Raw genomic sequence first — 13,269 nt, forward strand, 5'->3', positions numbered from 1 at the left:
CCGACGAGGGCCCCCTCAGTCTCCTCAAGTGCAACCACTGTTTGTTCCTAAGGTACTTTTTCGCGACTCACTGAAATTCTCCGTGGCCTGAATTTGTGTCGCGACCCACAGTTTGGGAAGCCCTGAAATGTGAGCTGACATCAAATCGGTGTCCATTTCAAATGGATATATGTTGAAAATATTGTGGCTCAACTCTGATTTAATGTACGCCGAAAAGATTGAAGTATGATAATGGTTTTAACCACAAATTTTCCACTTGTCAATTCTGTTTATCAGAATTTTGAGTTCGTAGTTGGAAACACACACTATTCTATTATACCACTCAGTCATACCAGGAAACAGTTAAATTACTTGTAATTTAACTGTTCCCTGGTCATATATTTACTAAATATCAATTAACCATTCATGCTTTATCATTACTATAATTATCACCATGGGATTTCATAAATACCGTAAAACCTCGATTTGAAGTTAAATGGACTTAATCACGAAATGAAGCCTATCTTGAATTAAAGCCCCCTCTTTTGTTTGTAAAATTACCCTCACAAAAAAGCCAATGGGCTTCTTTTCAAGATAGCATAGGCTTTTTTTCGAGACAATAGGCCTACATACACTGTACATGAATTTTAAAAAACAATATAAATTGAAAACAAACTTGGTTTATACAGTAGTTTTGGTGATTTAATGCCAGTTAAATACACTCCATGATACAGATTGATGTTACAATTACCTTATTTATTGTTTCATAGTACGAATTCACAAAATTGACAGCATTCATTTTGAAAAGAAGCCCACTCCTTCCCCCACCCACCTCGTTACTTTGCAAAAGTAGCCTCGAGAAGAAGCCCATATCGAAAAAGAAGCCCATCAAAAGTTCGAAAAAAAAAAAATCAGGGCTTCAATTCGAGGTTTTACGGTATTAACGTACGTAGGCCTACCTAATAGTAGTTAAACATTGCTTTAACAGTAGAACTTTATCAGCTGGAGAGAATGCAGGGTTTGGTGGTACGGGGTGCTTGAGAGTCCACATGACCTCAGGCCCACCATGGATGGGGCTGAGGTGCGAACATTTTGAAAAAATGTGGGCGAATGCTATTTCGGTCGATATTCTATAGGCCAAATGTCTGTCCGTGAAACGTCAGGCCACGAAAATTAATCATTTAAATATGCCACCTGGTGGCACATTCATCCATTAACATGTTCACAAAAAAAAATGTCGGCGAGTTGTCTGTCGGCAAATTGTCTGTCGGCAAATTGGCTGTCGGCGAATCGTCCTGTCGGCAAACTGGCATTCGGCGAAATGGTATTTCGGTCGATAGTCTGTAGGCCAAATGTCTGTCGGTGAAACGTCCGGCCACGGCTTCGACAAAGCACGGAAAAATTCTAAGAATGGGAAGTGACCAAAGTGACGGCCAGAAAAAAAACAGTGCAAAAAATATTTGCAAGAACAAAGAAAAAATCAGAACAAAAACAATGGCTTTTACCGGTACTGCTGGGAAAAGCCAATTATAAAGTGATCACAATTATTAATCTCTTAGATAAGTAAACGAATAAAGAATGTCTAAATCTATCACAACAGGAGCATGTGCTGTCCAGCTTTCACTACATTCTTTATCAGTAGCTGCATTTGTCAGATCTTTATTGATAAAAGTATTTTTTTGTTGCTTTATTATTTGACCTTCGCACAGATGGGGGTGTTCCTTGCAGCGGTGGATCCGGAAGTTCCAAAATAGAGGGTGCCCAAAGAGGGACCTTCACAGATAGGCACCCCAGCCCCATCATGGTTGGGACTGAGGTCAGAAAAATTAAGATTAGACGTCGCCGGAAATGGCACTCTCTGGATTTGAATATAATTCTTTAAAAACAATTTTGAAATATTTACGAGGTCCCATTGGGTTTTCCTTGAATCCGCCACTGCATGGGGGATTCCTCTAACTCTCAGGTGACCTAAGGTTTTAAAACAAATATTGCTTATTACGGAATTTTTATAAAAAGATATACGAACAGATTCTTGAAAGAGGACTTGATGGTTGTTATATACAACGACTTGAATATCAACTATTAAGAACATATAGACCTGTATGGAGATATTCCCTCTGTACCAAGAATTTTGAGGGTTTGAAGGTTAGCATTTGCTGGACATTGCTATAGAAGTGAAAATGAAGTTATTTCAGGGGTTCCCTTTCGGGAACCAACCCATGGGGAAAAGAAGCAAGTACCTCCCCGACTACATACTTGTGTAAAAGTGCCCCTTTTTAAATGTTGAAAAATAACTGACATAAAAAAGTGCATTCCTGCCATCTAAAAGTCCCCAATTATTAACATTCTCACCTCAGCCTCAACCATGATGGGGCGCAGGTGGATAGAGTAATTTTACTAGTTGTTATGTATTAAAGTGCCATTTTTTGGCATCTAAAAGTCCCCAATTCTTACAATGTTCTCATACCAGCCTAATCCATGATGGTGGTCAGGTGTAAGTAGTAATTTTCGTAGCTTTTATGTAATAAAGTGCCATTTTCCGGCATCTAAAGTCTCAAATTCTTACAATTGTCTTACCTCCGCCTCAACCATGATGGGCTGAGGTGGATGGATTGTTTTCATAAATTTTAAGTATCCAATTGCCGTTTTCTGGCAACTGTAAAGTCCCAAATTCTTAAAATTTACTCACCTGCGCCCTAAAAACATGGTGGGGCTCGGGTAGATATCGTTTTGTACTATTCAAGTGCTAATTTTTTGGCATCTATACGAGTTTCAAATTCTCAAACTTTAATCATCTGTGTCCCAACCATGGGGGAGGTGGAGGTAGTTTTTAGAGTTGTAAGTATTTAAGTGCCGTTTTCGTGTACCTATTTAATTCATTCGGGTTTTTTTTTTTTACTCAATTCGTCAAAAATAAAAAGGAATAAAAGGTAATTTAATTCCAACTTCAGGCATCCAGAAGTATAAACTACTGAATGTTCGGGTCACCGCCAACCACGATGTGGTGTGGTCTCTCAGTTTATCAGCTTGTTTTGTTTTGTTTTTGTTTTTGGGTGGGGGAAGGTGGTTGGCTGCTCATTTATGAAAATGATTTTCAACCTAATATTATTTATAGCTTTCAAGCCTCTCAAATGATGGGAGAGCGACAAGATAGAATATGTTACCCACGTCGTTTAAACTTTTTTTTTTTCATTTATACATGAATGCCTTTTTTCTTTCTGGACCCCCTCTTGCAAATATCTGGAGCCACCACAGTACTCACAGCCTCGCGAAAGGCCGCCAAAGACATACACAATTAGAGCAGCAGATGAAATTGGACCGAGAAGCTCATCATTTATGCAAAAATGTCAGGCTTGAGCGTACATAGTTGACACCAGAGTTAAGCTACTTCCTTGGCCTACAAACCAAATATTCCAAAACTAAAATGAACGTAAAAATCGAAATAAATACGTATGATTTTTTTTATTACAATTCTCCAGTTTCACTTTATGTACGGTAACATTATATTTATGCGATCGTGTCTCGTCTCACTGCATGTACCTACAGTCCTAGTAGTGCATTAGTTGTTGCGCACAATTTATTAAATAAACATTATTATAATGACATAACAAATAAATAACAATAATTTAAACGTGTACATAGTATCTATCTCTACTACAATAATAAGATTAGTATTTTTCAATCTTATATAGCCGGAGTTAGTTTCGATCTAGGCAAAACCTTTGCTAATAGGTACACTTTCTCCATCAAAAGGCTTCTTCTATGAATGGAATGACCTGTTCGAAGCACGAACTCCTGTAGACCAAACCCAGTACCGTTACGATTTTTAATCGTACGGGAAATCCACTCACGATATAGACTAGTCCTAAATTAATGAATATGAAACAGTTTTTGGAATGATACAAGCACTAACAAATCTAACTAATTAATAAACTACAACAATGACAATAAAACATGTCATCGTGTAAAAATTGGTATGGTCCTATTGTAAATAATTTTGTAAATCAGTTTCACTTTTCACGTTTTTGGGTATAACTGCTATATAACGGATATATATCAGAGATGCAGTGGCTATTTTTACACTATTTAGTATGAATAAATCAGTATTGTTATTTTCACATCTATATTGGCTGTTTAACATGTGATATTGCGGGAGGTGGTCCTAAAATTGCAGTGCATTATTATAAAATAAAATTGAGGTTCATTTAAGCTGAAGCTCTCTCCACACTAATACATTTTATTTGACAAATTTGTGTGATGTGCCTTGCCCATATAGCATACAAATAGGCATGATGAAATCATATTACACACAAATATGGGCACATCAGTTTTTTTGTCACATAAAATTTGAGAGTGTGGACAGAGCTTTATTCTAGCTTTAATAGAAAATAGGCATCTCGGTATTATTTTATTATCTGACGTTTTTAAAATACATTGATATCAGGTGAAATGGACAATTACATTCATCCAAATTTCAGTGCTTAATACTGTAGTTTGAGTTCATATTTCATTTCATTATGTAAATAGGCCTATCTATGATCACTGTGAATTATTATTTAATGTGGCAGTTTTATTTTTTGTAAGTAGTTTTTATTTAATGATCATACACATATTGCTACGATACACACTAAACTTAATTCAAATCTTAATAATACAGGGAATAATTAAACAATGTAAATGATAGATTTACAGGAATATTATTTGTTGTACAAAATAATATAATACATTCTATGTGGACATGTGTTGGTACAGGATTAAAATTTTCCACTTCGAATTAATACAGAATTAATTAGGTGATACGAATTAATTGTGTTACATCAATTCTGTTCCCAAAATAAATCCGTTTTAAACAAAAATAATAGTGTCCTACACAGCGCGCGACGCCGTATCTAAATCATCTACAAATTAGCATGGAACTTACTGGCCTTGTGTTACAAACGGCTCTATTAATTTAGATGCCATCTCTAGTTTTGCATCTGTTAGGATTTTATAAAGTTTAGTGCAAAATTCTTTAGATGTTTGGCATTGTAAGCTTAGTCTATTCAGTAAAAACATTGTTTGATTTGGCATCTTTTTCATTTTTTCGATAATGTCAGATTTTATTCCGATTTTCTCAGCTAAAAGTCTCCAGTCACGCCCACCTAACGGCTCCTCTTTGTCAAGGTGCAGACATAGATCGTGGCAGACTTTCTCATCAAGTTTTGTATAGCAGGCATTCTTTTTCCCGAAAATTCGACGAGACGTTTGGAAATTAATATCTCCATCACCAAAGTCTAATTTCTCAACCTGAAAACAATTATATTAATTTGTTAAAATTCTCAAAAATTGCATAGAACATACAAAATAATTGTAAATTTGGAAATACCTTGTAGGTTGGTGGAGCAGTAGAATCTATTTCCAGGAATTTTATATCAGTGTTGTTCTCCTGTTGGACTTTTATTCTACAATACACATTTTCATGGTCCCGTTGATCCTCAGTTTTCAAACGAAATCGACAATATGGTGATATGCAACCATCTTCCTTCTCATACCATAAGTCATCATGTTTCAGTGTCTGAAATCACAATGGTCATTTTTTAAAAGTTCATAATTAAATTTTATGTATACATCATATTCAAAGAACCTGAGTTATAATAGCTTTATTATTCATCACCAACCAACCATCGTCATTATTATTATTATTATCATCATCTTATTATTATTATTATCATCATCATCATCATATCATTTTATAGGCCTACTGTATATCAAACTTTTATATAATGCGCTTTACAATCTACTCCATCGTAACTTAAAGATAGGCCACTGAGGAGCGCAGTAGTAAGACAGGGCTCTCTAAATGTAATAATTGCATAGTAGGATGCTTAATTAAACAAGTACCGGTTTTATTCTGTCCAAACATATTCTGTTTATGTTCTCACCATTTTGTCTTCGTATTCCGACTTCCATCCTTCCTTCACGTTATTAAGGTTGACTTGGACGTCTTTTCCAGTATTTTGCACCTTTAATGATTTTACTTCATCCATACGTTCTTCTTTAAAATTTTTCTGTTCTTTTATTACAGTCTAAAATTATGTTAAAGAAATTCGTTTTTAATTTGTTAGTCACTTGCATTGTTGACAACTGTTTTCTAATTTTCTTTTTATATTATAGAGTAACACACTTCTTTATGAGTAGGCATAGAGAGTAAAGGGTTACATCAAAGTTAACTCTATCTGCAAGCCAATTAATAAGCCGGGTTTTATCATTGTATATTTCGTAACGATATGTTCTTTGAAAAAGAACAAAATACCTTCCTAATACTTTTAAAGAAGCAAACTCTAATTTCAAATGTCGCAGAAACATATTTTCTTCAAACTTACGTTAGTATCATACGTGTTAAATGCGCAAACTTTGAACGTGTATGAACTGCTTCTGTTGTAACATTTGCCAAATGTGCAAATATTCATCCGTTTAGTTCCATCCATCTCAGCGATGCCTGCTAACGTAAATTTGGTAAAATGATTAACGATGATGATGCAATCACCTCCCTCAACCAAGCATATTCCATCACTATCCTCACCGATATGTTGCCAGTGATCACCTGGGTCTCTGGAATTTTGTATCAGTCCTGAAAATGTCCACTGATCTTCTCCATCAGCACAATGTGGAAATGACAGGATGAATGGTTCTTCAAACGATGTTCCAGGAGGTCCACAGTGGATGATGGGAGCAATTCGTGTTTCCTTTTCGTTTTTCAGGTTTAAGTATGCATGTGGATCTAAGTAAATATATATCTCTTTTCTGGTTCTTTGAGGAATTGCTCCAGGTGGAATATAGAGATTAACCCCAGCATCACTGATAGTAAGATTACCACCTTTACTGTCGAATATTCCCGCCGAAAATGTGGAAGTTGTGAAATTGATTCGAGTTACATCTTTCAACTTACACATGGACACCTTCTGATCAAACATTCGAAGCATCTTTTCCAAGGTTGTACCGTTTTCGGTTTTGTTATCAAGTACTCCTAAGTCTATGATGTAAAGAATAATATAAAATTAATATAATTTTAATATACGTGTAGCCTACATTTGAAATTTGATCATTGTTACGGGTTCATGCAACTGTAGGCCTGCAATAAATATAAGTTATATTTTCAAATCGCAATTACCTCCATCGGGGTCATCGTTAAACGCGTGTGGAACTGGTAACTGTTCAAGAAGCATTTTTTTCTGTATTTGGTTTTCCCTTATCACTGTAAAAAAGGTTTAAATTCCATCTCTATTTGTTAATTTGCATATATACATGCACACATACATATACATACATATAAATTTTCGTATCACCATTTTATATATTATAATATATGGGCCAAACATATTGTAGAACGTGATTTATCAGAATGGTGTAAATCAGAGTGGTCAAATAAATTATTGCAAAAACCTTCATTAATTAATTATTCAAGATTTCAAGTTTCTCCTAAATTTAATAATATTTGTTGGACAAAACAAATTTTCTTGGGGCAAGCCTAAAATTTAAATTAAGATCTAATACACTACCCCTTGATTGTAAAACGTGTAAATGGTCAAATGATGTTTCAGGCATTTGCACCCTATGTGAAACTGGAGAAATTGAAGATGTCAAGCATTTTTTACTAAATTTTCCCGCATATAATATCATTAGAAAACAACATTTAACAAATCTTGAAAATGATCTTCTACTCTGTAACGATTATGATACATGCACACTTTTTTCAACAACAAATGACGATATTAAACTTCAATATGTTTAGGAGGAGATTCAGTTTTTATTTGTGATGAATCTACCTCTATTTTTGATAATTTCTGTAAAACATACATCATGAATGCTTGGGAGAAACGCTCACAACTAAAAAATTCACAACAATAGTTTACTGTAAATGTATTGTTGCTTATCAAATTGTGTAATGTTAATATTTTTTTTTTTTTTTTTTTTACCACAAGTGGACTCTACATCGTAGTCTGTAATCCTTAAGTTAAGTAGGTCTACCTTGGTATAATCTTTTTGTTGTAAGACTTTTTCATCTTTAGATTTTTTATTTTTAGGTTAGTTATTTTAAGCATTTACTTTACAGTAGACCTGTACAGTATTTCTGAGTATGAAATGTGATGTGAAATGTGATCTCATCTAATTTCATATGTTATTTTTCCACCTTTCTTTAATTTTGTAATATTAATTTTTATACAGTCGATTGTTGTTTGTTGTTAAATTTTACCCGTTTTTTGTTTGTACGAACGCACCAATTGATATTGAGTGCCACCGATTCAAATGTGTATGTTCAAATAAATAAATAAATATACAATATTTTCAACAACGCTATGGGAGACCAAGGCTGGATATAAATATATATATATATATATATATATATATATATATATACATACATACATACATACATACATACATATATATATATATATGTATATATATATATATATATGTATGTATGCTGACTTCCTTATTATGAACATTACTTGTTGTGAGTACTTAATCTAAACCACCATTAAATGATCTTGTCGTACCACTAATCCCTACTTATTATTCTATGGACCTACTTATTAATACCATGCAAGAATGTTCTATTATTAAATGCATAATAGAATACTATTTTAGCATAGACCGAATTTAATTCATAAAGAGGAAAGTTTTGGCACTCACACCCCCGGCGCTCTTCTTCCAAATCTCTACTCAGCTTCCGGTACATGTTTATCACTTGCCCTGCATAGGATATACATGTACAATTTTTTTTAACCAGATATTTTATATGATAACAATAATAAAAATGTTAAAATCAATATTGTTGTTAATGATATTAATAACAACAGTAACAACCATTTACAACTATAATGATGATACTCATAACAATGATGATGACAACAGTAACAATAAAAATTTCATTGGCGGATATGAGGGGTCAGGGGTATATGTGTGTGTACCGGTACACACATAGGCCTATTGACTGTAATAAGAATGAGAAAAAATTACCTGACCGTTTAAAAAAGGGGAAAACATTGGATTTTGATTAAAAGACACAGAAGTCGGGAAAACATTTCTCGCCATCTAAGAACCAAAATTTTCCAGGGGAGGACCCCTCACCCCCTTTTGTTTGGGGTTCATCGATTTATTGAAAAAAGAATATGTATGCAGCGACTCAATTTTTGTTATGTACTGTACATACACACATAGTAGAGCTACTAGTATTTACAGTAATAAGAATGAGAAGTTTACCTGACCGTTTTCAAGCGGAGAAAAAGCTTAAAAATTAAAGAACTTAAAAGTCATTAAAAGACACGTACGTATACACACATAAATATGCCTAGGTCTATTTACTGTAATAAGAATGAGAAGTTTACCTGACCGTTTTCAAGAGGGGGAAAACCTTGAATTTTGAAGAACTTAAAAGTCATTAAAAGACACCTCAGAAGTCTGGGAAACTCATTTCCCGCCATCTAAGAATCAAAATTTTCCCGGAGGAGGACCCCCGGATCCCCCATTTTTTTTTGGCGTTTTTATGACAAAAAGTCTGACACCCCCCACCCCCCAACCTAGATCCGCCCCTGAAAATGAATAATAAAACAATAATTAATAATTAAGAAAATATTAGTTATTATTATTATAGTAATAATTATAGTGATGGTATGATGATAATGATAATAGTGTCTCGGCATAAGATAAAATTTTAACAAATTAACTGACCATCAACTTCGATTAAGTTCCTTGGTGCTCGAGTAGCCTGTAGCATAACACCGAGTAAATCATCATGTACAACGTTCCAGTTCCCCATCGACAACTCATCTTTCAGTATTTTATTTACACTGATGATATTATCAAAAAAAGAAGGCACGGTACTGATCACAGGTAGGTATATATCGGTCGTTACTAGGTTTAAATCTTTAGTTATATTCAACACTTCCGGGTGAACTGTATCATTTGCTCTTTTCCCCTCGGCTATATCCTCAATTTTCTTCAAGCTGTCGACCAGAGACTTTTGGAAGTCGAAGTAACTAAAGACATCTTTGATTTGCTTTACAAAAGGCAATACATTTTTCAACGATTTTAATAAACTCACAAACGTATGCAATGGCTGTCCAACCCGGTCATTTGTTCTAAGACGCTGAAATGACTTGATAACATCTTCGGCAGATGGTACACTCGATGCCTTTGCTCGTTGACCGATTTCCTCGAAATACCTTGGTAGAAGAAAATCTAGATCTTTGAGAAGCGTATCCACTGACTTCTTCAAAACATCCCACTTGGGTTTCAGTTGCATATACAACCCATTTAAACCTTGAGCTGCATGATCGACTTGCAACAGCTCACTTTCTCCATCCAGTTGTATTGAGCCCCCTAGACCAAGTGGATTCTGTAGTATTCCAGGTAAGCCCACAAATCTTGGAACAACACCTCATATAGTGAAATATAATTGAGAGAATAAAATATAAAAATATGCGAGAAATAAATATAAAATATATTAATTTTAATTATTACCAAGAAAAAAAAGATACGAAATCGTAACATTTCTAGGCATTCGTTTTCAACATTATGAATATAGAAGAGTATCGACGTAATGGTACAGGAGTAATGATCTGAGAGACAATTTAAAATAACGATATCATGAAAAGGAGAAAAATACATTGGATTACGTTGTTAGTTATATCATCAGAAAATTGTAAATTATATTATTTTAGTTGGACTTCATAAAAATAAGTACATTCAGGAAAAAACTTTTCTCAACGTTATTAAGGGTTATCAGGACATTAGGGGTCATTTAAACAAAATTGGCATTTGTTTTTCTTATGAATACAGTATTATTTAATGGTTTGATAACAAAGGCTTGTGGTTGGGAACCGTCAGCAGTAATTTTACAAGGTTAACGTCATTTGGGGTCATTTAAAAAAGGATGTTTCATTCAGATCAGGTAATCAATTTTGAGATATCTATTGTAGGTGTTTCCGCTTCCACTTACACTTTCCGGAACGTACCTAAAATGTAATGGGATCTTTTCATTCAGTGCATAGATTCCAAGTTAGACAAATTTGCAGGCTTGAGGCCTTTGAAAATTCCGCACCCTGGGGTTATGGAATCCTCCCCCGCCAGAGAATTTTCCTAAGTTATAGAATATGCATTCAGGATCTGCGTTTCCCCCTTTTACTTGAGAATACATGCATTACAAGTCATCCTTAAAAATTAATAGGAGTAGTATTTATTGCAAATTTATGGACTTCAATATTTTGCTGTTTGGGCCTATGATTCCTCGAGATACTACATGCAACTTCAATAGCAAAATGGTGACGTGGATGACGGATTCGCTAATACTAATAGGGCATTATTTTGCGTAACGCCCTGAGCTCTCGAAGAGAAGCCCAGTTCCCCCAGCCTAAAGCGGCCCCGGAGGGGCCCCGAACTCCTCTTTCTACTACCCATTATTGTAATACAGAGCTATACGTGAGCCATATCAATAAAATAATTTTGGAAAGGCTCAGGGGTGGCGCCAGGATTAGCCCGACGGGGGGCCGAGGTCCCAGAGAGGGAGGGACGATGCCTCCGACGAGGGGTCAGATTTCCCCGACGAAAGCAAAGTGGGCGTGGTCGAGCTTCGATTAAAAGGTTTCGAAAATGGTCCAGGGGGGCGAAACCTCGAAAATGTTGACGATTTAGGTGTTTCAAAGGCTTATTTAATCGATTTTAGAGTCTACTAATATGTAGAAAATACATATAATTTTTTTCTCCCCTTACGGATTGTGCTTTTTCCCCCGACGGGGAGCCCTGCCCTTCCTCCCCCCGCTGGCGCACCCCTGGAAAGGCTTCAGGTGATCGTACGCATAATGGTAATTCATTCATAGGCCTATATTACGTTACACGCATATATTCTAACTAAAAATGTATGCGAAATATTATGTTGATTATATTTTTGACTGGTCCCACGATATTTTGTTGACAATGTTAAATGCAGTCTTTTTAACTTTAACATTTAATTGTAATTACCCACCACCACTACGTGAGAAAATATACTTTGTTTGAAAGGGGACACCGACATTTTCTCGCCCAAGGACCCCGTGACTTGTTGTTACGCCACTGCTCGCGAGTAAGTGTCTCTTATAGGCCTATACCCATTCCGACTGTAACTGTAAGCTCAACAATGGAAATTCTTTTCATGGTTTTTCGCGTACCTCCAAAATAGGCCTGTGTACAGATCTGGAATAAGTTGAGATCAGCAATAACATTAGGGGAGGGGTCATGTTGGTACATCCTTCCTTTTACATTATCATCAATGATGTATGTCAGTATATTGCTGTCGTCAAATGAACTGACCCTGGTTCAGGGACATACTGCAGTAATTAAGGACATTTTGTAATTGCAAAGATGATTGCTGTGGTTTTTTTTATTATATATACAATAATATATATATATATATATATATAATATATAAATATTCTTGTTAGCTGTTGATGAGTAACATGTACTGATAATGTTGGCAGTGATATTCTCTATTCTCTTCTCCCCCCTCTCCCCTCCCTATTTGATCTGGAAAAAAATGTAATAAGAGAAAGCAATGAAAATATACTGGGATTAAGAGGGAGAATTAATTTTGAAAAGTGAGTTTAGGACTTTAATAGTATCTACCAAATAAACACATGTCTCTCAAATCGTTACTGGTTTTTCTACCATCCTGTTTCACTTTGTATGTATCTCTTTTTTTCTTTTCTCCTCCCTCTTTTCCTCCTCCTTGACAGAAGTGACGTCAGTTGAAATAATGTACAATGTAAAAACTATGAGTCCCCATGAATGTGGTGGACAAGAAAAAAAAAAAAAAACATTAATGAAAATTTTGGTGGAGGAGGAGTGGGAAGGTTTATTAATATGGACGATTCTTGATTGATTTGCGCTTCAGAGGGTTGAGGATACCATAAGTTGTTTATTTGTTGAAACGGTTACATAGCAGAAAATAAAATTATAAAAATATATAAGTATGCTGCTGATGTATAAAATAGTATAAAGGGTAACAGTATTACAGGCTTGAGAAACTGACAAGGGAGTTGTTACATGCATGTACTGATATGGTCGGCATTGATTCCCTTTATTCTCCCCTCCCCTTCCTGTTTGATCTGGAATTGGTTTGATTCAACAATGCAAGATACACCCATATCTGCATACAGTGTAGATGAGGGGACAGGGGATAGCTGTTGATAGGGTCACTTCTCCAAATCTGTCTCTTATACACATCTAGATGTGTATAAGAGACAGGTATATATCGGTCGTTACTAGGTTTAA

General features: G+C 35.1%; 1 protein-coding gene across 1 annotated transcript; it reads right to left on the bottom strand.

Annotated features, from left to right (window-relative positions):
• Window positions 1-3,503: 3,503 nt before the first annotated feature.
• On the bottom strand, window positions 3,504-11,342 carry LOC117112172 (netrin receptor UNC5A-like). The gene is made up of 7 exons (XM_033255242.1): window positions 9,694-11,342; window positions 8,656-8,715; window positions 7,130-7,213; window positions 6,342-6,991; window positions 5,901-6,044; window positions 5,345-5,533; window positions 3,504-5,265 (listed from the first exon to the last, which is right to left on the bottom strand). The coding sequence occupies exons 1-7, from the start codon at window positions 10,265-10,267 to the stop codon at window positions 4,897-4,899; spliced, it is 2,070 nt and encodes a 689-aa protein (XP_033111133.1). The 5' UTR covers window positions 10,268-11,342; the 3' UTR covers window positions 3,504-4,896.
• Window positions 11,343-13,269: the final 1,927 nt, after the last annotated feature.

This window comes from Anneissia japonica, unplaced genomic scaffold, assembly GCF_011630105.1.
Source record: "Anneissia japonica isolate Jap-2015-1 unplaced genomic scaffold, ASM1163010v1 scaffold2707_len876726_cov182, whole genome shotgun sequence".
Classification (NCBI taxonomy): domain Eukaryota; kingdom Metazoa; phylum Echinodermata; class Crinoidea; order Comatulida; family Comatulidae; genus Anneissia; species Anneissia japonica.

Coding starts and splice junctions, on each gene's coding strand:
- LOC117112172 (XM_033255242.1), bottom strand. CDS start 10,267: ATGCAACTGAAACCCAAGTGGGATGTTTTGAAGAAGTCAGTGGATACG. Junction 6,992..7,129: donor TAACGATGACCCCGATGGAG/GTAATTGCGATT, acceptor TTTACATCATAG/ACTTAGGAGTACTTGATAAC. Junction 5,266..5,344: donor CTGCTCCACCAACCTACAAG/GTATTTCCAAAT, acceptor AATTGTTTTCAG/GTTGAGAAATTAGACTTTGG.